Raw genomic sequence first — 27,485 nt, forward strand, 5'->3', positions numbered from 1 at the left:
ATTTGAGTATTTTATATTTATAGTGTTGTATTATTATATATAACATAAGGCTTCTTAATCATGCCTATAATCCAGGAGAGATAGAAACAGCAGGGACTACTGAAGGCAACCCCAGAGATAAGAATTTTAGAAACTCAGCCGTGTTAGTAGTAATTGTACTTGTCAATTTGCAAATACAGGTTGTAAAGTATCAAGTACCCCTGTCAAATCTGAGTCCTTTAATTGGGACTGCATGTCTCAAATCATTGAGATTATTCACACGAACAGAGGGAGAAATGTAAATCACTGAGCCAGAAGGAGCCACCTGGCTTTTTGGACCTTGCTGCAAACTGCCCTCCACCATTTGGGTAGAATGGCTTGAAATATGACTACAAATATAATGAAGCATTGGAGTAAGATGTCTCATTTACAATAAGTATTTTAAAAATATAGTTACATAGAAAGTTTACAAATGTTTCAAAGCCTGTTTCTAAAATCAGGTAGCAGTTTTTTCATACATTCAGTGATTTATGAAATGACACATTTAGAATGTGTTTAAAGTTCATGATAGTTTTGAAAGTATGCTATTTTAAAGTATATTCCTATTATATTGATAATATTTTTTCAACAGGTTAAAGCGGCTGAATCAAAAATAACTAATTTAATCTACTTGAAGCATACCCTAGAGCTTGTGGATCCTCTAAAGGTGAACTACAGACTGTTACTATATCCATATAAAATCCAAACCTTCTGTTGATTTTCATTTTTGCACAATTTAACGTATTATATTTACTTTACCTTTCATGGAACTGTATGTTGTTACTGCAGTAACATCCTCGAAAAATAAGAGGAGTACTGTACCTCTAAATTTATTTTTATATTAATCTTTTTTAAATATTGTTGAATCCGATACTTTACAAATTAAATTCATAATGTTACTGAATTCTTGATTGTATAAGAAATAGTTAATTTAAATGTATTCCTGCTGACCTTTTGAGCTCTTTTCATATAACCCCAACCTCAAGTAAGGCTAAGTGAATCTAAATCCCTTACAAACTTAAAATGCTTATACATTTAAATCTGTAACTGTACTATATTTTCATTTTGAATAGGCTGCCTTACGAAGCTGCAAGACACCTTTGCTAAAAGCATACTACAGTTCTCTGGAAGATAAACGGTACTATGATGATATTTTCATGAATTTTATATCCAACTGTCTCCTTAGGCTGGCTATAGGATTTCATCTTTAAATATTTGTAGTTATAGCTCCTGTTTTATGTTCTTCTTAAAGGCAGTTGGTAAAGTTTTTAGAAGTTCAGTTTTTCAACTTATACAGTAAGAATTCAAGATAAAAACAAAGTTGGTTTTAATAATTGGGTGAGTGAATGGTAAACAAGTTCTTAAAACAGTCAAGTACTCTGTGAAAAAAAAATCAGTTTAAAAATATTTCAGTTTCTCAGACTCACCAGTAATAATTGCATATTGTTATGTCTATCTATCTTCAGATAGTAGCACATTTCACTCATAGTTCACTGTGTCCATATGTTGCTCTGAGATTTTAAAATATATATTCAGTTTTTAATATTTATTTTGAACTACCAACATGTACTGCCTTCAGTTATTTGTAATTTCTGGGCGATAATGTTGTTGTTTAATATTGCATAGCTAAATCCATCAATGATGTAATTAATGGTGCAGGTTTGGAATCATACTTGAAAAAGTTAAGACAGTCATTAATGATGATACCAGATACACAAAAGGCTGCTTGAATATGAGGACCCAGAAGTGCTATGCTGTAAGACCAAACATCAATGAATTCCTTGATATAGCTCGTAGAACATACACAGAGATAGTGGATGATATAGCAGGTATCTCTATGCTTATATTTTCATATACAGAAACTCCAAAATACATTTTATCTGCTACATAGAACTATAACATTTTATAAAAATGTGTTATGCTGATTTCCTAATGCGGAAAAGACAATGTTAATGTAAATTGTGTCCTTGATAAGAAAATTAGAATGTAGAAATTGGCAATTAGTGTGTCAAAAATACCATAATGTTAATCACATTTTAATCTACGTATATAAACACTGTGAGTTTGGTACCCACATGTGCCAGGTCTAAATTTGGTCAGAAGTATTCAAACAGTATTATTTCAAAGAATTGCAACTGTCAATATAAAGTTATTACATTTCAAATGATAGGTACTGAGTTCTTTATATTTTAACCAGTTTTTGTTTTGTTTGTGAGTTACATCTGAATCTTGTTCTTTAAGCTAAAGTGAACAATAGACATTTTAGAAAAATGCTTCTATTCTTTTGTGAACATGACAGTCCAAAAGTGAAGAGTATTTTTTTCTCCTGGAATGGCTTCTGTAATTTTTCTGAGCAGACAGTTAACAAATGATATCATAAAATGGATTAACACTTTAGCTAGCAAGAGTGATGAACTGAAGATCCAAATTTAAGAACTAATAATATATTTTCCATTATCTTGAGGTTCCTGTTAGCGTTTTATCTTAGGCTGTTCACTCTGTGGTATACAAAGTGTAAGTATTTAGTTTTTTCCCCTCATTTTGCCATAATTTCCTTAGTTCTGAGATCCAAAGAAAAGTACATGGATAGTTTCATTCCTCTTTATAGGTTCTTCAGTCTACTTTCACTGTAGCCCTCCTTTTGAAAACTAGGCTAAGTAGAGGCAGTCAAAAAGCCCAAAGCTGAAACAATTCAGTCTTTGCGGGTTAGTCTAAGATGCATAGATTGAAATGATGAGCAAGTGAACAGACATTCATTTTTAATTCCAGAAATGCAGCCACAGTTCTACAGTGACCCAGGCCAGAAGCCAGGGAGCACTAGAGCAGAGGCAGGCAATTATTTCAGCTGGAAGACTGCTTCCTGAGTTTTGGCAAGCCATTGAGGGCCACAAGGGTAGCCCTGCCCCTTGATAGGTGCCCCGCCACCTGGTCATCATCTTGGGACCAGAAGTCCTGCCCCCTAACCCTTGACCTTTGCCACCAGAAGTCCCTCCCCCCCCCCCAAGTACACTTTTCAGCAAGGGGGTTTGCCATCTCAGAACCAGAAAAATACCAAATTATATTCTAAAAATCAAACATACTACAAAATTCATTAATTTCATTTTTTTTCTAAATGTCCTTATTTACATGTGTGTCTGTTGGGTGGAGGAGCATGTGGGTGTGTGTGGATGTGTGGGGTGTAGGTAGGCATTGGTTTTGTGGAGGGCTATGAATGTGTGGGGTGAGGGTGGCTGAGGAGAGCTTTGGCATGCATGGAGAGGAAAGGTTTGCCCACAGCCTGCCCACAGCTCCCCCTGCAGCAGGGAGAGCCCTCACCAGTGTTCCTCCAAGCCTGGGCTCCATGCTCCTGCCGTTCCTGGCTCTGGGGCATGTGGGCCCCATGCTCCCGCTTACCACCGCTTCCCCCTCCTGTCTGCCACTGCTGCCCTTCTCATGCCGCTTCCCTGTTCCGCCTTCAACCTCCGCCCCCCCCCCCCCCCCCGCTCACTGCTCTGGCGCCATGTCCTAGATGCATGGCCGAGACTGCAGAATGCAGCAAGAACGGGACCGGGCCAGCTGTTAGTGCATGGAGCCAACTGAGAATAATAGGGGCTGGACCAGTTCCTGCTGAGTCCTGCAGCCCGGGACTGCAGCCGGGAACCACGTGGTGCTAGAGCGGCAGCAGCTATGGGCAAGAAAGCAGGGAAATGGTTGCGGCAGGAGGTGGGGGAGTGACAGCGAATGGGCGTGGGGAGTGCAACAAAAGCTAGGCAGGAGCACAGGGCCTGTGCTGGTGTACTGGCACAGGCCCCACACTCCCACCCAGCAGTTGCTGTGCTCCACGTGCAGTCTCACTGCCCCTTCCCCTTGCCTTCTGCAGCCATTTCCTCCTTCCCCCCTCCCTCTCCACCCACAAACTGCTCCAGCAGCAGATGGTTCCCGGGTGCAGTACCAGGACTGCAGGAGCTGGCCTGGCCTGGCCCTGAGGGACAGGTGATTGCCTGCAGTCCTTCCCTACCTCCTCCCCTTCTTATCTGAATTTCCCTCTGGCTCAGGGAGGCAGGAACAGCCCTAGGATCCCAGGCAGAGGCTTCCGGGTGGGTGGGGCGGGGTGGGGACTGGCTGGCCTTGCTGCTGCAGCTGCTTAGTCCTGCCACCGGCTCCCTCTGGTTCTACTGCTGCTGCCTCCTGTCATCTTTGACAGACAGCCATGTGCAGATAAATCTTCATTTTCTAAATTTTTTAGGGGCCCCGTGGGTTGGATAGAATGGCCTGGTGGGCCAGATCTGGTCTGTGGGCTGTATTTTTTCTACCCATGCACTAGAGCATGCCTCCCTGCTCTGCTGGAGCAAATGGCATGGGCCAAGGCTAGCCTGCCCACCCTGCAAGGGGAGGGTTTGTGAGGGAGGTGCAAAGCATCCTGGGATGCTTTGGGACTGTGATTTAACTTGAATCTGGAGGGGATCTGGAGCAGAAGTTCAATAAACTGATTTAACCTAAATCAGTTAAGTCTGATACGACATTCATCCAGGTTTATCTTAAACTGGTTTTGGCCACTTTGAAAGCAGTTTCTGTGCATTGAACTTCTCTTATGTTGCAGATTTGAACTAGTTTCCAACCATTTGTATTGGTTTGTGTGTAATTTCCATCCCTAACTTTACTCTCATTTCCTCATATTTGCTGTGCTTCTGGACTGTTTTAGAGTCACAAGCAGGAAAAGACAGCATACCAGATCTAAGATTCCTGTTGAGAACACAGGACAGTACATCACTAGCTGAAAAGCAGACCCATCTGAACTTAATTTTTTTGGAAAAATTTTCTTCCTAGTGGAGGGAAAAGCCAACCTTGATATCTCTCAGACATTATTATAACATGAATAATCTTTTAAAAAGAGTACCAGAGTTCTCTTCTGGTAGTTTGTATCCACTGGTTCTGTGCTGTCAGAGCTCTTATTTAAATGGTTATCTGAATCCTTTCAACTCCACACAATGCTCCTTCCAAGGTCCCAGCAAAGCATTCTGATTTACTGGACTTCAGTGTTTAGATATTACAAGTTTTATAATACATTATAAAGTGTTTTAGTTATAGCTGCTTTTTCCCCTCATATTGCAATAGGAATGATAGCACAGCTTGCAGAAAAATATAACCTCCCTTTGAAGACAAGTTTCAGTTCTTCTCGTGGATTTTTTATCCAGATGAATGCAGACTCTGCAGTTTTATCCAATGGTCAGCTTCCTTCAGAATTCACGAAGGTACATATTCTTCTAAAGATGCTTTGTCATGAAATTAATGACCAGTGAAGTTAAATGAAAGTAAATTAGGTTAGACTTTATTTGATTTTGTTCTTTTATATAGTGTATTATTTCTGTACATATCATAATATTCAATTGTCAGATAATATGCAATGCTCTAAGGGTGTATTATCATTCTGATAATTTCATTTTATTTTCTTGTTTTTGCATACTGATTTAGGGAAACTGCAGTAAAGTAATTATGTTTTATGCTTTTTGGAAACCATTGTTAATTGTGATTATTTGGTATTTCTCTACAGATTATGAAAATAAAAAATACATATAGCTTTACTTCAGCAGATGTGATTAAAATGAATGAAAGGTGCCAGGAGTCTTTGAGAGAAATTTATCACATGACCTACTTGTAAGATTATTTCAAACATTGTAATATTTATGGTAACTTGATTTCTGTCACATTAACAAGTAATTACAAAGTTTTCTAACCAGTTTTACTTGTTAAATTATGGTAATTTATAAGAGCAATCTAACATTGTACGGAGAGAGTGCAAGTACACATCATGAGAGAGAAAATTAAAAGGCCAAATTATATTATATCAACTCATGATTGAAATGTATTAAGTTTTATACATAAAAAGAAGTTATTCATTAGGGATGTGCAAAGTGGGCCATATTCGATTCAGATTCGGATTTGGCCCGATTTGGGGGACAGCAATTCGATTTGCTGATTTGGATCACTGTCCCAATTCGATTTGGCCGAATCTGAATCTGAAGATTCAATTCTGATTCAGTGAACCAGCAATTTGGACATAGACACAGCTTTATATGTTTTTTCTACATATCTTGAGGTACCAGGCGTGGCTTGTGAATGCTGAGATGGTGGGGCGGATGGAGCATCCCACAGGAGCGCAGGCAAACCCCCCCGTGTGCTTGGCAGCAGACCTGGAAATGGACTGGAAGTACTTCTGGTCTACTTCCAGGTCCACCACCGAGCGTGCAGGGGACCCCATGCCCCTCTGGTTCAGCAATCAGCCATGGGGGGGACCCCAAGTGCCCCCCCCGACCTAAGACGAACCAGTCGCCAAGCGAGGAGACATGGGGGGGGAGTCCCTTGCATGCTCTGCGGCGGACCCAAAAGTGGACCCGAAGTGCTTCTGGTCCACTTCCTCATCTGCTGTTGAGCATGCTGGGTCCCCCCCACAGTCCCGTGGGACACTCCATCCGCCCCACCATCTCGGCGTTCATGGGCCACCTAGTACCTTGAGGTATGTAGAAAAAACATGTAAAGCTGTGTCTGGCAGAATTGTCGAATCTCTCCAAATTGAATCAGAGGCTTCTAATTTGATTTGGAGAGATTAATGGGTCTCCTGATTTGATTCAGATTTGGAGATTTGGCTGCTGAATCAGGCCAGATCTCTTCCGAATCGAATCAGTAACCGAAGCTTCATACAGCCCTATTATTCATCACAAATATTAAACAGTTTGTAGGGGTATTATTAACATAAAAGATGCAGCAAATTTATCAATTCCGTAAAGCTAGCACAGACAATAAATGGCCCATTTTGGCCGTTCCTTTCCTTGGAATTTATCCTGATCCATGAACTCAGGGAACGGAAAAGTCATACTCTGAATATTGATACTATTGATTCCCAAGCTGTATTTTAGAGAACCAGTTCTGCAGAAACAGCTCTCTTGCAAGCCAGTGGGAGTTACAGCCACAATTTGATAACAGAATTAGCCTAGAGGTTGATAATTTCCCTCCCTTCTCCATTTAATATGTTATTCAGAAATTCACAGACTTGCCCATATTTCTGGTTTTCATTTGGAAAGTGCCTGTCATGCTATTAAGTACCATGTTAACAGTTTAAGCTAATAATTGTATTATTTCTGTAAAATATGTAAGGCAATTAAATTTAATATACCAGAACTGAATAATAACCATCTGCTTACAGAATAGTGTGTAAACTACTGAGTGAGGTCTATGAACATATTCATTGTCTGTACAAACTTTCTGACACTGTATCCATGCTGGACATGCTGCTGTCATTTGCCCACACCTGCACTATTTCTGACTATGGTAAGTTTCCTTCTTAGTTACTCTGCAAAGCTCTGGTGAACATGGCCTAGTTGGCCAGTGTATTTGGGTTCTGAGTTCCGGGACTTTTAGGTTCCTTGGGTAAAAGTAGACTCCAGTCAGTATCTCCTACTCCAGCTTCTCTGACACACTTTGCTTGCAATGGACTATCTGACTACTGTCCCTTCACCAAAATGGAACTTGCCCATCAAATCCCCCAGCTAATGATAAACATGAGTTTTAAAACCTAGGGGATGAACACTACTACTTCATGTCCCCTCTTTTTCTATGCCACCAATTTTAGTCACCGACAGTGACCAAAGACTCCAAATTTGGTGATGGGCAAGGGAATGGGGGGCTAAGTAGCAACAGCATTCACTGTCGCAGGGCACCTCAGTGCCTGCTCCTAGAGAGGAGAAACTGCCAGGGAGAGAGCCCTGGCAGAACCTAATGAGCACAGCTGCGAGTTGCCAGGGCAACTAATCTGAGCCAGCTGCCTGTAGGGGGCAGGGCCTGGCCCTCATAAAACCCAGGGCTGAAGCCAGGCTGGCAGTTCCCTGCCAGCAGCCATAGAGGCAGGAGGTCATGGGGCTAAGATGCGAGTACTGCTCAAGCAGGTTGAAGGATGGTGGCTCTGTGGTGCAGGAGCTATGTTGTTGAAGCCAGGTGGCCTTAAGTTAAGTTACAGCCAGGAGGCTTGTGTTTTGTTTAGTTAATGTTTGTATTACACCGGAGGTTTGGGTGAGGCTGTAGGGGTTGGAGGAGGCCTGATAGGGACCCCAGAGGGGGGGGCCTCAGCGCCTGAAGAGGGTGCAGTGTCCTCATAGGGACCCCATAGGAGTGGGGGACCCTAGCGCCTGGGAAGGGCGCAGTAGCCTTAAAGGGGCCTCATGTTGGAGCGTGAGGACTCTGACGCCAGTAAGGGTGTCATTTGTGGGGGTGCATAGACCCCAGCCCCAGGGAGGGGCACTTTTAAGAGCCCAGCGTGGGCATAGAGAGCCCCAAAAGGGGGCAGTATTATTAAGGAGCCCAGCGGGGCCCAGAAGGTCCCAGAGAGGGGACCATTGCGAGGCCCAAGTCGGGCAGTATTTGAGAAGCCCTAGAGAGGGACAGTATTTGAGAAGCCCAGGACGGGCGTGGCGGACCCGGTGACAGGCCTGCACTGCAGGAAAACTCAGAAGAAGGGCGGTGCTGCAGTGACCCTGGGAAAAAGGGGGTAGTAGTGTGATGAGCCTGAGGGACAGGGTGCTGCGGTGACCCCGGGAAAAAGGGGATAGCGGCACAGTGTCTAGGAAAGGGGAAGCAGAGCAGTGGGCCTAACAGACCGGTGACCCGATAAGAAGTCCTAGAGTGGACAAGAGTCCCGAGGAGGGATGTATTTTAGGGAAAGCCCGGAGGGGGCATATCGAGAGCCCCAAAGGAAGTAGATTAGAGAGAGAGAGCCCAGAAAAGGGGTACACTAGGAGCCCCGAGCGGGGCGACGTTAGGGAAGGCCCTAGAAGGAGAGGGCACGCATACAGAGAAGGCCTGAGAGAGCGGGCAATCATTGAGGTTGACAGTCCAACGTCTGGTACATCTGCGAAGCTTGGGGCGTGGTATTAGGGGTTGGTAGGAGCCACGCATAGCCCATAAGGCTAGGGTGTCTGGGGAGCACCCATCATCCCGGGAGACCCCACGGGGGTCCCGGAACACACGGGGACAGAGGTCCTGGCTAACTGTGCCCAGGGAGTCATAGGCAGCCTCCCAACTTTACACTAAACAGCAAAGATGTGGTGGGCGAGAATTGAGGAAGCCTTGGGCCGACTTGGCACGGTAAAGGGGGCCACAACCCTCCTGTAGGACCCCACTGCCACATTCACCCTATGGATTCTGAAGCTGCACCAGTAGGCTCTGGCAGCTGCACTAACAAACCTGGCAGGCAGCAACTTTAACATTCATGGGCCACCAGTTAGCCCAAAACTCCAGCTTTGTGGGCACTTGGGGTTTACAGGTCACCTTTTCAGAGATATGTGATGGCAAAACAGGTGCATAGTTACTGTTCTGAAATCCTTTACATAGTTGTAAGGGTTTCAAAAGCTAGTCATGGTTTAACTGGCACAAGAAGTAATGACAAGTCTGAACAGAATAAAAATGATTGCCACGGCTTCCTCAAAGACCTCTAATCCAGGATTCTTCCTCCCATTTCAAATCCTGCATATGGTTTCTTTTCTGGAACATGGAATAACCTGTTCCATCTGCTTTTCCTAGTAGCATAGCCAAAGGTGGGCAACTAGGTCAGCAGTCCCAGGTCCTGAGTTGTAGATTGGGGAGAAATGCAAAAACAGCAGCCACTGCACTGCTGGCCCAGCCTTTGCTGCTGGTGGGCTCACTGATGCTGCCCCATGTGTTGCTGCTCTCCAGGGCAAAGAAGTGCCCAGGATTTTCCATTCAAGCTCCCCACCTCAGACACTCTGGGCTTGCTATGTTTGCCATCACAGCCAAATCAGAAGAGCTTCCTCAGAGAAAGCAGTATGAGAGTTTGGTGCATCATCTCCTGTCATTAGCTGAACTGACAAAAGCACCCTTCTTGCGATAGCCGCTTCCTACCAGAGGTTTAGCAGGATTAGACGTATGGGCTGGGGGATGGCTCTTTTGTCTTTCACCTCACCTATATAGTTACACCATTGAAACTGTAGTATAAACCTGATCTGTGATGCTTTCTTTCTCCCTAGTTGCCTTATGTAATACTGTTTCTTCCAATCTCCTTTATCAGATAGCTCTCTAATCCGCCCTTTAAAATTATTAAAATTCTCTGATAAGCTTAGTTAACTGTTCTCTGGAGTTCACACCTGAAAAACTCATTATCTCTTGCTGTTGGCCACCTCTTTGTCCAAGGGTGGTCCATTTAAATGGACAGTCATCAAAGGTATTGACTTTCATTTGTTGATCCTGTGCTAACACTCCTTAGAATTTCAATCCAAGATAATGGTAAAAAGATACAGAGGGCAAAAATTCTATTTTGAATTTGGAACTTGGTAATTCATCAGAGAGGCACACAGAAAATCTCAACAGCAAACAGAAATGTTGCAGGTAGATAGACTCCTCAGATCTTCATTGACAGCAAATATTAATAAAAACGTAGGGAAGGCTGTTCCCTGTGTTTATATTGTATATTCCTTTATAATAGTATCAGATTTAGTTCATGACACTTGTATTTTATCTTTTCATACTTGAGTCATCTATAAAGCTAAAATAGAGTGTCATTTTAGTGTATGAGTTACTTTTATAATCTCATTTCTCATATTTTTCTTTCCTTTATTACTCATGTCTTATGTCACTTGTTGCTGAATGCAATCATTGAATATTAATTTGAGTTTGGACAGCACTTTACTTTTTTGTAATAAATCATAAAGACTTGTATATAAGACAATCTCCACTGGAAAACAGTCCATTAGTTTTCCCAAGTGCACTATCTTACTGATTTGATAGCTATAAGCCAGGTCTTTTACATGGAAATATCCTCCTTCTGCCATCCTTACTCACATTGAATAGTACCTTCCTTGTGAATAGCCCCACTGACTACTGAACTACACATGTGGTAAGATAATTTTTAACAAAAGTAAAAGTAACAGAATCAAGTCCATGGAGTTCTGCTTTCTTCTGTAAGAGTGACACTTATTTGAACATTTTTTTCATAATAGGTGGAAGCCCACATACATACCACACACACACATGCACACCACATTTATTCAAATCTTAAGATGAGGGTTTTTCCCTCAGTCAGAAAGGGAGAAGAAAACCACTCATCTTAGATTTTCATACAAAGTCGAGAGGGTGAGCGGTGTGGGGCGGCAAGCAGCTGTTGTGGCTCTGAGTCTGGCTATGAGCCCAGGTCGGAGCTAGAATCAGACCTCCTGCTCCCTTGTCTCCTTGCCCTCTACAGCTTCTGACCCCCTCTGTCCCTTTCCTCCCTCTTATTGTCAGGCACAGCTCAGCTTCAGCTTGGGCTGGATTCCTTCCTGGCACCAAGCACAATAAAACTCTGTCCTCTGCCTATCCAGTCAATGCCAACACCACTGCATGGCCTGGCAGGGTTTGAGCTTCCATGTGCTGTGCTCCAGGAGGGAATAGAACCCAAGCAGCTTCTGTGAATAAGTGGGGAGGGGAGGTGCTGTGGGGAGCTGGGGGTAGGGAGGTGTTAGTGGCAGGGGTCAGGAAGGCTGCACAGGGAAGAAGTTGGGGAATGACAGAGGACAAAGCACTGCTGTAGCAGTGGAAGGGGGATGAATTCAAGACAGCCGTCTGATAATTAGATTCTATACCTGGAAAATTATAACAAATTTATAAAGTTTCCATGTGTAGAATCTAATTATTAGGGGGCCATCTTAAAGTCAGGTTCAACTTAGATGCAAGCAAATACTATATGTTCAATGCTTAATATATATTTTATCATTTTTACTTCGGTTTAGTTCGCCCAGAATTCACTGATACCTTAGCAATCAAGCAGGGATGGCATCCTATTCTTGAAAAGATATCTCTGGAAAAACCCATTCCTAATAATACATATCTCACAGAGGGCAGCAATTTTGTCATTATCACAGGACCAAATATGAGTGGAAAATCAACTTACCTAAAACAGATTGCACTATGTCAAATTATGGCACAGATTGGTGAGCAGTAGTTACCTGATAAGTACTCTTTCATGCTATTTGTATTATTTTTATTGATATTCTTTTAATTATGAACAGTAAAATGCATTTCTAAAAAGAAGATGGGATTTTATATCAATATTAAATAAGGGTGTTTTTATCAATAATATTGCTACTGATCATAATATAAAGTATCTTGTACTCTTTATTTTGTAGGTTCTTATGTTCCAGCAGACTATTCTTCTTTTAGAATTGCTGAACAAATTTTTACTAGAATTGGTATGGATGATGATATAGAAACAAATGCATCAACATTCATGAAGGAAATGAAAGAGGTATAGGTACTAAGCTTAGGTGTTTTGTGTATCAGGGCCTAATTCACATTTAGCCAGCTACAGGTTACATTGGCTAATAATTCTATATTTCATTTCCACTGAAGCAGGTTGTTTATATATAATAAAAATGCAGTAAAAGCCCCCTCACATTTCATATCTATCTTCCCTGTGTTATGGAGTGTACATTCAGATCATTTAGGACTTTATGGGTCAAACCCAGCTTCACTGAATTTCTCCCAGGAGAAACATGCCTCTTCCAGGAGAAGATCTTTGAGGTCTTAACCTGGAAAATCTTCCTTATGAGAGACTTTCTATTGCAAGAGTGAATGCTTATACACTGCCCTTCTATTCTTGCTAGCCCCAGCCAAGTTCCCAGCCCTCAGGTTTTGAATGCCATGTCCACCTGTCCCCCCTTATAATTTCAGTCCAATATAGGGATAAAAAGACAAAGGCCAAAAAGTTCTATTTTTAATGTGGAAAAGCTTGGTAGCAAAGCTTGGGGACCAGGAATTGGGCTTGGGGAGGCTGACCCTAAGTTGGCTCCCAGCACCAGATGGGGGCAGCAAGAATATCCTATGGAAGCATTAAGAGCTGAGTGGATGAGCAACCATTCCTTGCTCCCTGATTGCTCCTCAGAGTAGTCTCTGTTCTGAGAAGGAGCTGCTCACTTTGTTCCCAGGAATGGGAGGACTGGAGCACCTGCTGCTGCCCACATTTTCCTCTGAACAGGATCACCCTGGTCTCAGAAAGGCACAAGGACCAGGGGAGAGGAGGCAGCTGCAGGCTAAATGCTTGTACTGCTCCCTCCCCCAGAATGATTTTCTAGTGGTGGAAATGTTTCACTGGGGGAGGGAAACAAGGAATCGGATATGGTCTGTTCACCAGGGCATCTCTTGGGGTAACAAGGAACAATGGTCACAAACTGACAGGGCGCAGATTTAGGCTGGACATCAGGAAGAACTTCTTCACAGTAAGGGTGGCCAGAATTTTGAATGGGCTTCCAAGGGAGGTTGTTCTCTCCCTTACCTTGGGGGTCTTTAAGAGAAGGTTGGATAGGCGTCTGGCTGGGGTGACCTCAGCACTCTTTCCTGCCTAGGGCAGTGGGTTGGACTCGATGGTATGTTGAGGTCCCTTCCGACCCTAGCATCTATGAATCTATGCTAAGAGTTATATTTCAGGTGAAATAAAACAATGTATGCATATTAAGAGTTAGGGATTTAGCAATTTACTAACAGAGCTGATACAAAATATTATTTTTTTCTAGATAGCCTATATCATACAAAATGCTAATGACAGATCACTTATTATAATCGATGAACTTGGCAGAGGTACCAGTACTGAAGAAGGTATTGGCATTTGTTATGCAGTCTGTGAATATCTATTGAGTTTAAAGGTATATTTTACATTTTTAAATAATTTGCATCTAAAATGTGTAATTATTTTGTGTTACTGTCTTGACAATATACTAAATATGAATATTTTGTCTCTTATCCTAGACTTTGTTATGTGGACATTTATGATCTAGGTAATCCTGATAAATTTATCAGGATCAATGGATAGATAAGAGATGGATTAATAGATAAGAAAGTGCTGTACTTCCTATCACTTCTGGTCCTTGTCCTATCCTTATCTCCTCGTTCCAACCCCTGGATTATACCTGAAGCATATTTCTATTAAGATTTGGTTCCATCTATGTCCTTCATCTTGGAAAGCTTCAGAAAAGCTTGAGCCTTGGCTTTTATCATTTTAATCTGACTATATCTTGTTCTCATTAATGAAGCCAACCACAGTATCCCTAACACAGTTGTTTAGTAATTAGAGCTATAACAAATCTGCAGAATCAAGTTAATGAAATATATCTTTCAGTTTAGTATTGCAGTTGGGAAACAAACTAACTGATCCCTTCAGTTTTGCTTGGAGATTAAAATTTTATATACTTACATCTCCAAAGGGAACCTTCCCAGCTGTCTGATTCCAAAATCATGATTATTCTGCACTTGACTGATTTAAAATGCTTCATTTTAGTGGCTTGTTGAGAGAAACTGAACGGGTTTTTTGATGAGGGAAGAAGAGAGGAGTTTCACTGATATACTAGTTCTGAGATCAGAGTGCACTGTCAGACTTTTTCAAGCAAAGACACAAGATCTATTTCTAGGGATTATTTTTGAGTATTTATGCAGTTAGGTTTGAAATTATCAAATATTTCCCATGACTAATTGAAGGACAGTATATAACCTTGGAATGCTGGCAAACATTTTGATTGAATTTTATAAGAATCAGTGGATTTTCCACTAGCGGCTAAATTTATATATGTAGAAGGCATACATAATTTGCACCTTATAAAATAATCAAAGTAGATATATATATGTATATTAGGGCTGGGCAAAACAGCACCACTGCATTGTGACTTCCGTCTCACCATTTAGAAGGGACAGTGTTTTGTTTTGTTCTGTTTCATTTAGTTTCAAAGCACTGTTCCGTTTCGTCGAAACTGTTTCTTCGTTTCAATGTTTCGCCCATAGGCTATAATGAAGAATCATGAAAATGCCTGTAACTTTGTCATTTATTGCCTAATGTATATAAAAATTGGAGGGATGGTAGCCCCATCTGCAGGCATGAAGCCTGCCAAGTGTCAAAGAGGTAGGTGCAAAGGTTTCTGGAAAACTTCACCTCAAACAGTTGCCAGATTCCTCTTGGGGGTGTGGGCTCCTGGATCTGCATGTGGGATGATAGCCAGCAGCGGCAGCCTCCCGTTATCCCACACACAGATCTGGGGGGCCCACACCCCCAGGAGGAGTCAGGCACAGCCCTGCAGTCCTCCCAAGGGTGCAGGCCCCTGGATCTATGCACAGGATGACAGAAGACTGCAGCTGCTGCCTGGAACCAGCACTGGATGCACCCTGTGGCCAGGGCTGGGAAGATTGCTGCTGCCACTGGCCACATGCAGCAGCGGCAGCCTTCTGTCATCCCACACACAGATCTGGGGGCCCACTCCCCCAGAGGGCTGTGGGGCTGTGCCAGACTCCTCCCAGGGGTGCGGGCCCCCAGATCTGTGTGTGGGATAACAGGAGCCTGCCACTGGTGCCTGGGACCAGTGGCAGCAGGACACTTCCTGGTGCTGGGCATGAGCTGTGCCCAGTGCTGGTCCCAGGTGGCAGCAGCAGGCTCCTGTCATCCTGTGTGCAGATGCATGGGCCCACACCCCCAGGAGGAGTCTAGCACAGCCCCACAGCCCTCCCAGGGGTGCAGACCCCCAGATCTGTGCGCGGGATGACAGGAGGCTGCTGCTGCTGCTGGGGGGCCAGTAGCAGCAGCAATCTTCTGGGCACTGGCTGTGCCCTGCACCGGTCCCAGGTGGCAGCAGCAACCTTTTGTCATCCCACACACAGATCTGGGGGCCCACCCACCTGGGAGGGCTGTGTCAGACTCCTCCTGGGGGTGTGGGCTCCTGGATCTGCATGCGGGATGACAGCAGGCTGCTGCTGCTGATTGGGACCGGCGCTGAAGCCAAGCAAGCATGGCTTTGAAACTTGAAATGTTTCAAAACTTTCAAAACGTTTCAAGTGCCCTCATTTCATTTTAAAGCTGTTTCAAAGCCTTTTGTTTCATTTTGATGTTGCTGTTTCGAGCTTGAAACACGTTGAAAACAGCTTCAAAGCAAAACACCCAGTGAAATTTTGCGCAGCCCTAATGTATATAACATAAGGTTTCATGAGCTGAAGCTCACCTCAGATAATGTGCAGGCCCCATGCTCCCACTTGTCATAACCCAATGATTTTTAGTGCCTTGGCACATTGGAATTTTCCCGCCACATGGAGCTTTCTTTGCACAGTGGATTTCTCAGCTGCAGAGAGAAATCCCCAGTGCAAAAGAGTTCCCGCCACACGTATGCAAATTAGTGTCCCACTATTGGTCAATTCTAAATTATTCCTACATGGCGGCTAGCAATTGGCTCGCTAGCCGTACAAAAGGCTAGAGCAGTTTCCACCCAAGTTGGAGGACTCCACAACCATCTCGTGGGGAACTCTGAGCGCACTGTGGAGCTTAGCAAACTCCGCATGTGTCTTGGAGGAGGACATAAAGGCCTGATCAGCTTTTAGCCACTCCCCGTCATAGTGGAAAATTTGACGTACCCCCGTGTGAAGTGCTCGTGGAGTCATGCATCGACGACTCATCTCGGTTCGGTTTGGTTCGGAAAAGATCTCACTTGTGTTTGTCTGTGCAACTGCAACTCAAGCAAGTTTCCTTCCTGCACTGTGACCATCGGCAGTGTAAGTAAAGCTTTCTTTGTAAAACCAATACGCTTCCGTGCCTAACTGTACTCCGTCGTGGGAAAACCCCACCTGACGGTCCGGGCTACTGGCCATAGCCTTAGACCGCCCTCGGTCCCGACATGGCGTCACAAACAGGATGCGGGGAAGACACGATGGAGTTAGAGTTAGTGAGAAACTGCCCTTGGCACAGTGGAAAATGGCATGTAACAGACGCCGAAGAACTAGAGGCGCATATTGCTTACCATCAGGTGGGCGGAACGGGTGAAAGGCCCATCAGCGGCTACTTTTCGCTGAAGGGAGAATAGAAGGAAGCACATCTTCACCCCAGAGCTTTCGGGTGTGATGGGTGGAGAGCGGGTCCTATTTAGATCCCGAGAGGAAGGGGGCACCATATCCTCGGTCCGAGTGAAACCAGTGGGCGCAGTGGACCTGACCCTCGACCCAAAGTATACCCGCTGCCTGCGATATGTGCAGGAGACGGAAGACCAGTTTACTCCCCAAGCAGTGTTGTCTAGATTGAGGAGCCGTGAGCTTTTGTCCGATCTCCGTGAGAGTTTGGAGACGGAGGGACGTGCCGCAGCTGAAGGGGCAGCCCCGAAGTGCGACAGGGGAAAGATGTTATGTGCAATGGTCCATGCTATGACAACTCTAATGCGGGAAAATGCAAGTTTGAAAGCCCAGCTGCTCGCAACCGTTCAGGCGGCTAAAGATGCAGCTGTGAGAGAGGATCTTGAGACGCCATTTCAAGATGGCGCCGAGCAAGAAGGGAGCCACGTGGAGGAGCTGGAAAAGATGGGCGGAGCTTCAAAAGAACGAGCGAGAATCTGTCCAGTGGTCCCGCCCACTGAAGTGACGTCGCCTCCGGCAGCCCCGCCTTCTTGCCATGGGGAGGGAGCATCGAGCGGAGGAGAGAATCCGCCCCTCCTACCAGAATCAATAATGGCTCTAGCAGCAGTTCGCCCTGTGACACCGACCTGCCAGGCAACTGATCCATAGAGTGCAGCTTGTACTACCACCTATCGTGCTCGTACTTGAACTGAGTTGCAGGAACTGTATGAGGAGTCAAAGATCAAGCCTGAAGAGACCCTAGCCGTGTGGATGGGATGTCTAGTTGTGGAATTTGGGTCCGAATTGTTGGATTTAGAAGAAGCAAGCTTCCTGATCTGTAGAGGGCATGCCATCGATGTCAATACAGTGATGTTCAACACTCATTGGCCCATTCTGCTTCCAGCGCTCGCCGCAGGACAAGTCGGTCAGAAATCTCATGCATGGCATGACAGACAGCCAGAGAAAACCAGCGCGGAGCAACTTTTGCTGGCCACGGTCGGGATCTCATACTACTCCTGGAACCCCAGAGCATGTGTACTGGGACTAACACCATCCCAACAGAGAGGGCCATGGCCTCATCGCTATCTGCAAAATCCTAAAACGGTACCAATAAAGCTGGACAGCGTAAGAGCCTGTGTTGAGGTCTATGGAGGAAAGAACATCGTCCTCCGAGTTTTCCTCAACCCCATGGTTGGTCAACCTGCAAGCAACCTTTTGCGTCAGCTTTCACAATTGCGCATCCTGATGAAGTCGAATACACCCAGCGACTGGGAGCATTGATCTACTATATACCCAATCGAGGCTCAGGGCATAAGCCATAGCGAATCTGATTATCAACCGTTGCCGCAGAGAACGCCCGAAGAGCGAATCATGTTTGGGTTCCTCATAAACCATTCTGGGCTCACCAAACGACAGCTCCAAATCCTGGGAGACGCAGGCCAGTGGCAACTGGCCTACGAACTGGGTTTTCAGTATCCAGACAAGATAGACGACGACTTCTCGATGTTGTCATCGACTTTTTCGTCTTGCTGAGCATGGATAGAACCCTGCGGTGTTTGCCATCCACTTCTGCGTCGGTTGTATCCACTAGCATGCAGGAGAAAGATCGTCCAGAGCAGAGCCGTGCCCGAGCACCTGTATTGTGTGCTGTGAAAAGCGGGAAGCGGCGACAAATCTTGCTGATTGCCCTATCGCACGCGGTTCCCTGTAAATATTGTAATATAGCTTAATTTATCGTTTTGAGGATTTTCTTTTCACAGGTCCAGGACTCAAAGTGCGTGGTGGAGGGAAGTCCCGAGAGAGAGAGACGGAGAACATCGTTAAAGAAGCGAGGACTTGACTTGTGACTTCGCCATGACGCCTACTGAAGTCCTGATAGTTGAATTTCTTGTTATGAATATAATTATGTGTCTGTGTGTTAGTGCCGGCTATTATTTGATTCGGTCCTTAGAGGACGAACTTATTATGTTGTCTGAATTTGTGTTTAATCGTTTGGCATATGAACCAGCCAAGAGAGCTCGTAATGACTCCAACGATGCGCATGTGGTTTAAAATTCTGGCTGTGCCATCGGCAAGGGGGCATGTCATAACCCAATGACTTTTAGTGCCTCGGCACATTGGAATTTTCCCGCCACATGGAGCTTTCTTTGCACAGTGGATTTCTCAGCTGCAGAGAGAAATCCCCGGTGCAAAAGAGTTCCCGCCACACGTATGCAAATTAGTGTCCTGCTATTGGTCAATTCTAAATTATTCCTATGTGGCGGCTAGCAATTGGCTCGCTAGCCGTACAAAAGGCTAGAGCAGTTTCCGCCCAAGTTGGAGGACTCCACAACCATCTCGTGGGGAACTCTGAGCGCGCTGTGGAGCCTAGCAAACTCCGCGTGTGTCTTGGAGGAGGACATAAAGGCCTGATCAGCTTTTAGCCACTCCCCATCATAGTGGAAAATTTGACGTACCCCCGTGTGAAGCACTCATGGAGTCGTGCATTGATGACTCATCTCGGTTCGGTTCGGAAGAGATCTCACTTGTGTTTGTCTGTGTGCAACTGCAACTCAAGCAAGTTTCCTTCCTGCACTGTGACCATCGGCAGTGTAAGTAAAGCTTTCTTTGTACAACCAATACGCTTCTGTGCCTAACTCTACTCCGTCGTGGAAAAACCCCACCTGATGGTCCAGGCTACTGGCCATAGCCTTAGACCGCCCTCGGTCCCGACACCACTCAGCTGTCTCTGCGCTCCCACGCACTTGCCTACTGCCACTCTCCCATACCACTTGCTGCCACCATTTCCCTGATTTCCTACCTGCTGCCCCTGCTTCTCCCCACCCACCTGCCAGGTGGCCACTCCAGCACCACGTAGTTCCCAGCTGCATTGCCAGACTACAGAACTTGGCAGGAGTCCCTGCAATTCTCTGCTGGCTCTGTGTGGTACCAGCCGTGCCAGGCCAGCTCCTGCTACGTCCTGTGGTCTCGGCCATGCAGCTAGGACATTGTGCCAGAGTGGTGGGTGGGGGGAGGGGGCTGGGGACAAGGAAGCAGCAGGAGAAGGGCAGCAGTGGCAGACACAGGGGCAGGGAGGGAAGAGGCAGTGAGCAGGAGCACGGGGCCTGCGCTGGTGCCCCGGGGCCAGAAGCAGCAGGGGAGAGAGAGAGAGAGAGAGACTGCTATACATGCACATCCTACACTCCCATGCACACCCTACACTTCCTCGCACGCCCCAGCCACCTTCCCCCTCCACACATACCACAACCCTCCCCAGCCACCCTTCCCTCACAGACTCGCAGGTCCCCACAAACCCCATACCCACCCACACCCCAGATATCCACACACACCCACATCCCCCCCCGCTCCACATACACATCCACACACCCCGAACTCCATACACACCCACATCCCCCGCACCTGTCTATCCCCCCACAAACACATCCACACCCTCCCCCATACCTCATATACCCATGCACCCACAGCTCCCCACAAACCTATACCCCCACACATTCCCCCCACAACATACAAGAGTAAGACTTCATTTTAAGCTATTATACAATCACCTCTATGTACACTACACAAAAGGATAAATCAGGATAATTTTTTTTTAAATCAAATTAATGCTATAGTAGATGTTTGATTTTTAGAATATAATTTGGTATTTTTCTGGTTCTGAGATGGCAAACCCCCTTGCTAAAAGGAGTACTTCCAGGAGCAAGGGGAGGTACTTTTGGTGTCAAAGGTCAGTGCCTAGGGGGCATGACTTCTGGTCCCAAGATGGTGACCAGGAGGTGGGGCACCTGTGTAGGGGCAATGCCACCGTGGCAGCCCTCGACAGCTCAAGAAAACTCTTTAAGCAGCCCTCCAGCTGAAATAATTGCCCACCCCTGTCTTAAATGCATGGTTACCATTTTCTTTTCTAGTCAAATTGAAAACATGTTTTGAGATTTCAATAATTCCTCTTAGGAGATGTCAGTAGGGTCATAGATTTCACTTAGCAGTTTTCCTGATGCTCAGTCATACTTGCATTCATTCAGTTCATTGACCTTGCTACATTCAGCAGAAAATATTACTTCATTTTAAAAACAAAGGGCCACTTTAAAAAAAAAAAAATTAACTGAATTTAAACTGTCTGTAATTGAAGCTATGTTCAGTGTCTCACTGAATTCACATCCGTATATTACTGCATTAAGCAAATATATAGATCTAATTGCTGAGTTTCATTTGTTAGCAACTTAGTGACAGTTTTGCTAATCTTCCCTTTAAAGATTTAGCTTTTAGTGAGAAATATGTAAGTGAATTCCAGAAACCACCTTAAGAATATATTTTATCTTGTTTTGCATAATTGTGGTATATTATGTGTAATCACTTAACAAGTTACAATTTTTTTTTCCTGATTCCTAACTTAGGCATTTACACTATTTGCTACACATTTTCTGGAACTGTGTCAAATAGATGCTTTATATCCCAATGTGGAAAACAACCATTTTGAGGTGCAACATGTGAGAAGCAGTACTGGAAATGAAGAAAAAATTGCTTATACTTACACACTTTCAAAGGGACACACAGAAGAAAAAAACTATGGTAATGCACTACATTATTGATTTAACTTATGAAACATTACTTTAGATATAATGTTAAACTATCAGGAAGTCTAGCATTCTTCTGTCCACTGATAGATCTCAAAATGATTCGTATACAGGAACACTCATAGCTTTAAAATACTGTTTCAGTTGGGGTAATAACATAACTATTGTTTAATAAAAAGATTTTTTTTCACTCACAAGTTTTATCTGGAGTTTCTAGCTGTTTGAGAACATAGTGATTTGCTACTTGAGTGAGATGAACCACTGTGGGTACATAGTAGTTGTACTGAGTGGTCTGAACTACTTTCCTGTTTCCTTATGGGAGTAATTGAAGGTGCTGGTGATAATGTTTAAAATCTAAATGGACAGGTATCTGGTTACAAGAGCAGACTTCCCTGTGTTTGCTCATAAATTGTGATTTTTTTATAATTAACTAATATCTGTGTTCATCTTGAAGAAGTAGAGTTTAAACAAAAATGTCAATTTAATGGCCATATATGTATATTATTATGTTTATTATTTACTAGGGCTGTGCAAAGCTTCGGATCATGATTTGGAGATGATTCAGAGGCAGAAGCTATGAATCTGAATCGAATCTCTGGAAGCTTCAGGCTTTCCGAATCGCTTCGGAAAAGATTCGGAGGCAATTTGGCCATAGAGTATAATGGGGAGTCGATGAAATATCTATAACGTTGTTGTTTTTTGTCTGATTTGGGGTGAGACTTGCAGGAGTGGGAGCCTCTGCTGAGACCATAAAGCCTACCAAGTTTCAAGAAGCTCGGTGCAGGGATTCGGAGGGAACTGCACCCCAAACTCTTGAAAGCAAAATTCATGTCTGTGTGCTACACCACAGGGGAGTGAAAACTGCAGGGGTGGTGGCCTTTGTTGAGGCCACAAAGCCTGCCAAGTTTCAAGAAGATTGGTACAGGGGTTTGGGGGGAACTGCACCTGAAGCTGCTGACAGGCAGAACTTGTGACATAGATGACCCTGTGTGTGCTAAGGCACAGCAGGCTGAAAACTGAAGGAGTAGTAGCCCCTGCTCAGGCCACGAAGCCTGCCAGTTGTTGAGGAGATAGGTACAGCGGGGTTCTGGGGCCCTGCACCCCTAGCTGCTGACAGGCAAAACTCATGACATGGGTGCTTGTGCGACTGACTGTCTCTGTCTTGGGGCAGTTGATTGTCTGTATTGATTATTTCCTCTTCTTTGTCTGTGGTTTTGTGGGTGTTAATTGTTGCTAATTAAGTGGCTACATTAGCTAGCTACTGTGTATTGAGCTGGTCCCTGAGTAAACCATGATTGATTGGTAACTGGTAACACAGTAGCTTAGCAGCCAGGCCTGCAGTAGTTCCCATCCTCACTGCCCCAAGACACACAGTTGCACAAGCACTCATGACATGAGTTTTGCCTGTCAGCAGCTAGAAGTGCAGGGCCCCAGAACCCAGAAGCCCTGCACCTATCTCCTCGACAACTGGTAGGCTTTGTGGCCACAGCAGGGTCTACCATCCCTGCAGCTTTCACCCTGCTGCACCTTAACACACACAGGGTCATCTATGTCATGAGTTTTGTCTGTCAGTAGCTTGAGGTTCAGTCCCCCCCAAGCCCCTGCACCTATCTTCTTGAAATTTGGCAGGCTTTGTGGCCTCACCAGGGGCTACCACCCCTGCAGTTTTCATCCCCCCTGTAGTGTAACACATAGACATGACATGAGTTTTGCTTTCAAGAATTTGGGGTGCAGTTCCCCCTGAACCCCTGCACCAATCTACTTGAAAGTTGGTAGGTTTCATGCTACCAAAACCAACAAAGTTATTGATTTCAGTGATTCCCCATTATACCCTATGGCTGGATCTCTGAGGCAGCTCCGAAGCTTTGGAGCCACTTCGACTGAATCAAAGTGGAAACCCGGTCCGGAGCTCCGGATCGGATGGCTGGCATACAAAGCATCTGGATCTGAAGCCAGACTGAATAGCTGCTGACTTGCACAGGCCTATTATTTACTAACCAATTGCTGGTCAAGAATGATGGGTGGGGGGCGGAAACGAAGCTTCCAGGAAGCACTGGGGGGATGAGCAGCACTGCCCCCCCCCCATCCACTCTGTTGCCACCGCCTGCAGGGGGCGTGGTCAGCAGCTCTGGCCATGTCCTCTTCCCTCCATCCACTCCATCTTCGCGGCCTGCAGGGAGCAGGGGGGAGCATGGCCGGAGCCACTCCATGGCCACCACTCCATCCCCTCTGTCCCCGCCTTCATGGCACCGGAGCACCGCCACCTCTTGTCCAGAATGCTCTTGGAGCACTCTGATTGGTTGTTTCAGGCAGACTAAGGCTTTTATATATATAGAATGTTAAGAGGTGCTTTTTATCCTTTGAAATTTTAAAGTAGTGTCCTTCAGAAAGCGGGTTCAATTATCCTTTAAATTAGATAAAAAATATATTGAACCAAAACTGCATCAGAATTAAAACATTTTATTTATATCTCATTGTCATCCATTCATATCTTTAGAAAACCACAATCCTTTGAGGAGCGACACAAATCCACATAATTTTGAGTGCTAGATTTTGTAGCAGCTTCCTGCTTTAGCTGACATTTAATCAATAGGGTATTGTCTGATTTTTGCAAGCCTGACTGCACTGAAGACTGCGTAATATTCCATTTTAGGTTGGAATTAATTTGAGATGAATGTTTTTTCTACATCTGGCTGAATTTCACTGTTAATTCTTCTCACCTTTGGAAATACAAGGTCAATTTCAAAGATTTGACAAGACAAATGAAGAAGAGTAGTGTATCTAAGCAGTCATCTCTCTTGTAGAAATATCTAGTTTTGTAACTGTTGCTATCTCTGTTTACAGATCATAAATAAAGTTATATTTTAAAGATATGTGTAATGTGAATCTAAAGGCAGCATATGATTCTACATGTTTAGATTTTTTTTTTTTAGCCATAGTAGCTACTGTGACACTAGTGCTTATGTCTTTAATGAGATTGATTATCTTGATGTTCTGCTGGCAAAGTTCTTTGGAAAGATGTGATATCTGAAAGGGACTGGGGGGATAGGAGGGATAATTGACCCAAGGATGGATATGAGCCATCAGTATGATGAAGTTGCCAGTATGTCAAATAGAACTCTGGTGTGCATCAGCCAGTGCGTTGCCAATAGAACCAGAAAGGTGCTCCTCCCCCTCTATTTGGCATTGGTAAGGCCACAGCTGGAGTACTGTGCCCAATTCTGAGCACGGCACTTCAAGAAGGATGTGGATAAGCTCAAAAGGCCATCCGTATGATCAGGGGCCTGGAGGATAGGCCCTATGAGGAGAGACTCCGGGAACTGGGTTTGTTCAGTCTGAGTAAGAGAAGAGAGGAGTGGGGGGATGTGTGAAGGAATGCAAATGGTAAGCTTCAGGCAGGTACCTGCTGAATCAGATGTCATAATTTCATAGGTTTCATAGTTGTTAGGGTCAGAAGGGACCTCAGTAGATCATCAAGTCCTACCTCCTGCCCTGGGCAGGAAAGAGCACTGTGACCCCAGCCAGGTGCTTGTCCAGTCTCCTCTTAAAGATCCCCAAGGTAGGGGAGAGCACCACCTCCCTTGAGAGCCCATTCCAGATTCTGGCAACCCTTAATGTAAAAAAGTTCTTCCTGACATCCAACCTAAATCTGCTCTCTGGTTATTCCAAGGCATGCCCTGGTAAACAGAGCATCTCCTATTTCTTGCTGCCCCCCTCCCCACCCATGAATTTGTAAACAGCCACAAGATCCCCTCTCAGCCTTCTCTTGCAGAAGCTGAAAAGATCCATGTCCCTCAGTCTCTCCTCATAGGGGCTTACCTGGAGGCCCCTAACCATGCGAGTGGCCCTCCTCTGAACCCTCTCAAAGTTATCCACATCCCTTTTGAAGTGTGGCGCCCAGAACTGGATGCAGTACTCCAACTGTGGCCTGACCAATGTCACATTGAGGGGAAGTATCACCTCCCTGGACCTGTTCATGATGCACCTGCTTATGTATGATAGAGTGCGGTTAGCTTTACTGATTACTTCATCACATTAACAAGTCAACTATGACTCTGAGATCCCTTTCTGCTGCTGTGCTGCTGAGAAGGTCCTCCCCTAGCCTATAGGTGTGTTGGTGATTCCTTCTTCCTAGATGCAGCATTTTGCACTTGTTTTTGTTGAACTGCATCCTATTCTTTTCTGTCCACTTTTCCAACCTGTCCAGGTCTACCTCGATTTGATCCTTTCCCACTAGTGTGTTTATTTTACCCCATAATTTCTTGTCATCCGCAAATTTGGATAGAGTGCTCTCCACACCCTCATCCAAGCCGCTGATGAAGACATTGAATAGCACAGATCCAAAGACCAAACCTTGGGGGACCCAACTGCCCACATCATTCCAGGTTGATACCAACCCATCTACCACCACTCTCTTGGTGCGACCCTTAGGCAAATTTTCCTAAGGGTCACACCTGACTGTGTAATCATCTATGTCACAGCTGCTCAGTTTGATTAAAATCCAAGTAGATGACATCTACCTTGACTGCTGCATCTAAGCATTTTGTGATCTGGTCGTAAAAAGAAACAAGGTTAGCCAAGCAGGATCTACTTGCTATGAAGCCATGCTGGTTGCCCTTCAGCATTATTTTTCCTGCTGGACTCCCACAAATATGATCCTTGATAATTTTTTCAAAGGTTTTCCCAAGGATGGAAGTGAGACTAGCCAGCTTGTAATTACCCGGATCCTCCGTCCCCTTCTTGAAAATAGGGACCACACTGGCCCTTTTCCAGGCCTCTGGGACCTGACCTGAGCACCATGAGTACTCAAACAGCCATGCTAGTGACTCTGCTATGACACTGGCCAATTCCTTCAGTACCCTTGGATGAGGGTCATTCGGGCCTCCTGACTTAAACACATTCAGCCCCTCCAAGTGTCCCATTACTAAGTCAATGCTGACCTTTGGTGAGCTGGTGTTCCTCCTGTGCCTATTGATAACGCAATTGCGAGATTTGTCTTGATCCGTGTTCAGGAATACAGAGGCAAAAAACTCATTGAAGAGTTCAGCCTTGTCCCTCCTATCTGTCACCAGTTGCTCTAGCCCGTAGGGGTCCTATGTTACCCTGCACCTTCTTTTTGCTCCCTATATATATGAAAAAGGATCTTTTGTTGTCTTTAATATTTGTCACCAGCCAGAGTTCCATTGTTGCTTTGGCCTTCCTAACTGACTCCCTGCAAGTGCAAGCCAAGGAGATATAGTCCTCCTTGGTTGCTACCCGCTGTTTCCACAGCTTGTATGCCTCTTTCATTGCCCCTAGGCTTTCCTGGATTTCCCTGTTCAGCCAACAGGGTTTCTTGGCCCCTTTGCCCCCTTTTGTGTGCAATGGGATTGTCTCCTTCTGTGCCCAAAGGAATGCTCCTTTGAGGAAGGACCACCCTTTCTGGACTCCCATTTTGCCAGTGCTCTTGATCTTCAATGCCTCCCTAACTAATCTCCTGAGCACATTTAAGTTAGCCTTTCTGAAGTCTAGCACTTTTGCCCTGTTGGTTACTTTTCCCACTCTATGCCAGATAGTGAATTCAGTTAACTGATGGTCACTATCCCCTAGGTTGCCTTGTACCTACAGATCCCTCACCAGGTCATCCCTGTAGCTAGCATCAAGTCCAACAAAGCGTTTCCCCTAGTGGGACCGTATACCTCCTGCGTTAGGTGGAGGTCCTGTATGCAGGTTAAGAACCTATGTGAGCAGTTAGATCTGGCTGACTGTTCCTCCCAGCAGCTGTCAGGGTAGTTTAGGTCACCCATTACAACCATGTCCCTTGACTGCACGGCCTCTGAGAGCTTCTTTGAGAATTCCAGGTCTAGCTCATCCTCCTGGTGTGGCGGTCTGTATTAGATCCCTACTACCAAGTCCCTTTCTCCTTGACCCTCTTGTATTCTGACCCACAGTATCTCAATTTGCCCGTCCTCTGATCCCATCTTGATTATAGAAGATGTGTATTGCTCCTTAACATAGAAAGCACTCGATTACATCTGTGCAACTTATAGC

At 45.0% G+C, this 27,485-nt stretch overlaps 1 protein-coding gene across 1 annotated transcript in view; it reads left to right on the forward strand.

Annotated features, from left to right (window-relative positions):
- MSH4 (mutS homolog 4) overlaps positions 1-27,485 on the forward strand; it is a 67,729-nt gene that overhangs the window by 33,483 nt on the left and 6,761 nt on the right. The window contains exons 9-18 of the mRNA XM_059727647.1: positions 611-685; positions 1,092-1,156; positions 1,678-1,847; positions 5,113-5,249; positions 5,549-5,652; positions 7,199-7,323; positions 11,769-11,969; positions 12,165-12,283; positions 13,548-13,676; positions 21,276-21,450. Of these exons, the coding sequence (XP_059583630.1) occupies positions 611-685; positions 1,092-1,156; positions 1,678-1,847; positions 5,113-5,249; positions 5,549-5,652; positions 7,199-7,323; positions 11,769-11,969; positions 12,165-12,283; positions 13,548-13,676; positions 21,276-21,450 (1,300 nt within the window). The remainder of the gene's footprint in view (positions 1-610; positions 686-1,091; positions 1,157-1,677; positions 1,848-5,112; positions 5,250-5,548; positions 5,653-7,198; positions 7,324-11,768; positions 11,970-12,164; positions 12,284-13,547; positions 13,677-21,275; positions 21,451-27,485) is intronic.

This window comes from Alligator mississippiensis, chromosome 5 (genome assembly GCF_030867095.1).
Source record: "Alligator mississippiensis isolate rAllMis1 chromosome 5, rAllMis1, whole genome shotgun sequence".
In the NCBI taxonomy this organism is placed as follows: Eukaryota; Metazoa; Chordata; order Crocodylia; family Alligatoridae; genus Alligator; species Alligator mississippiensis.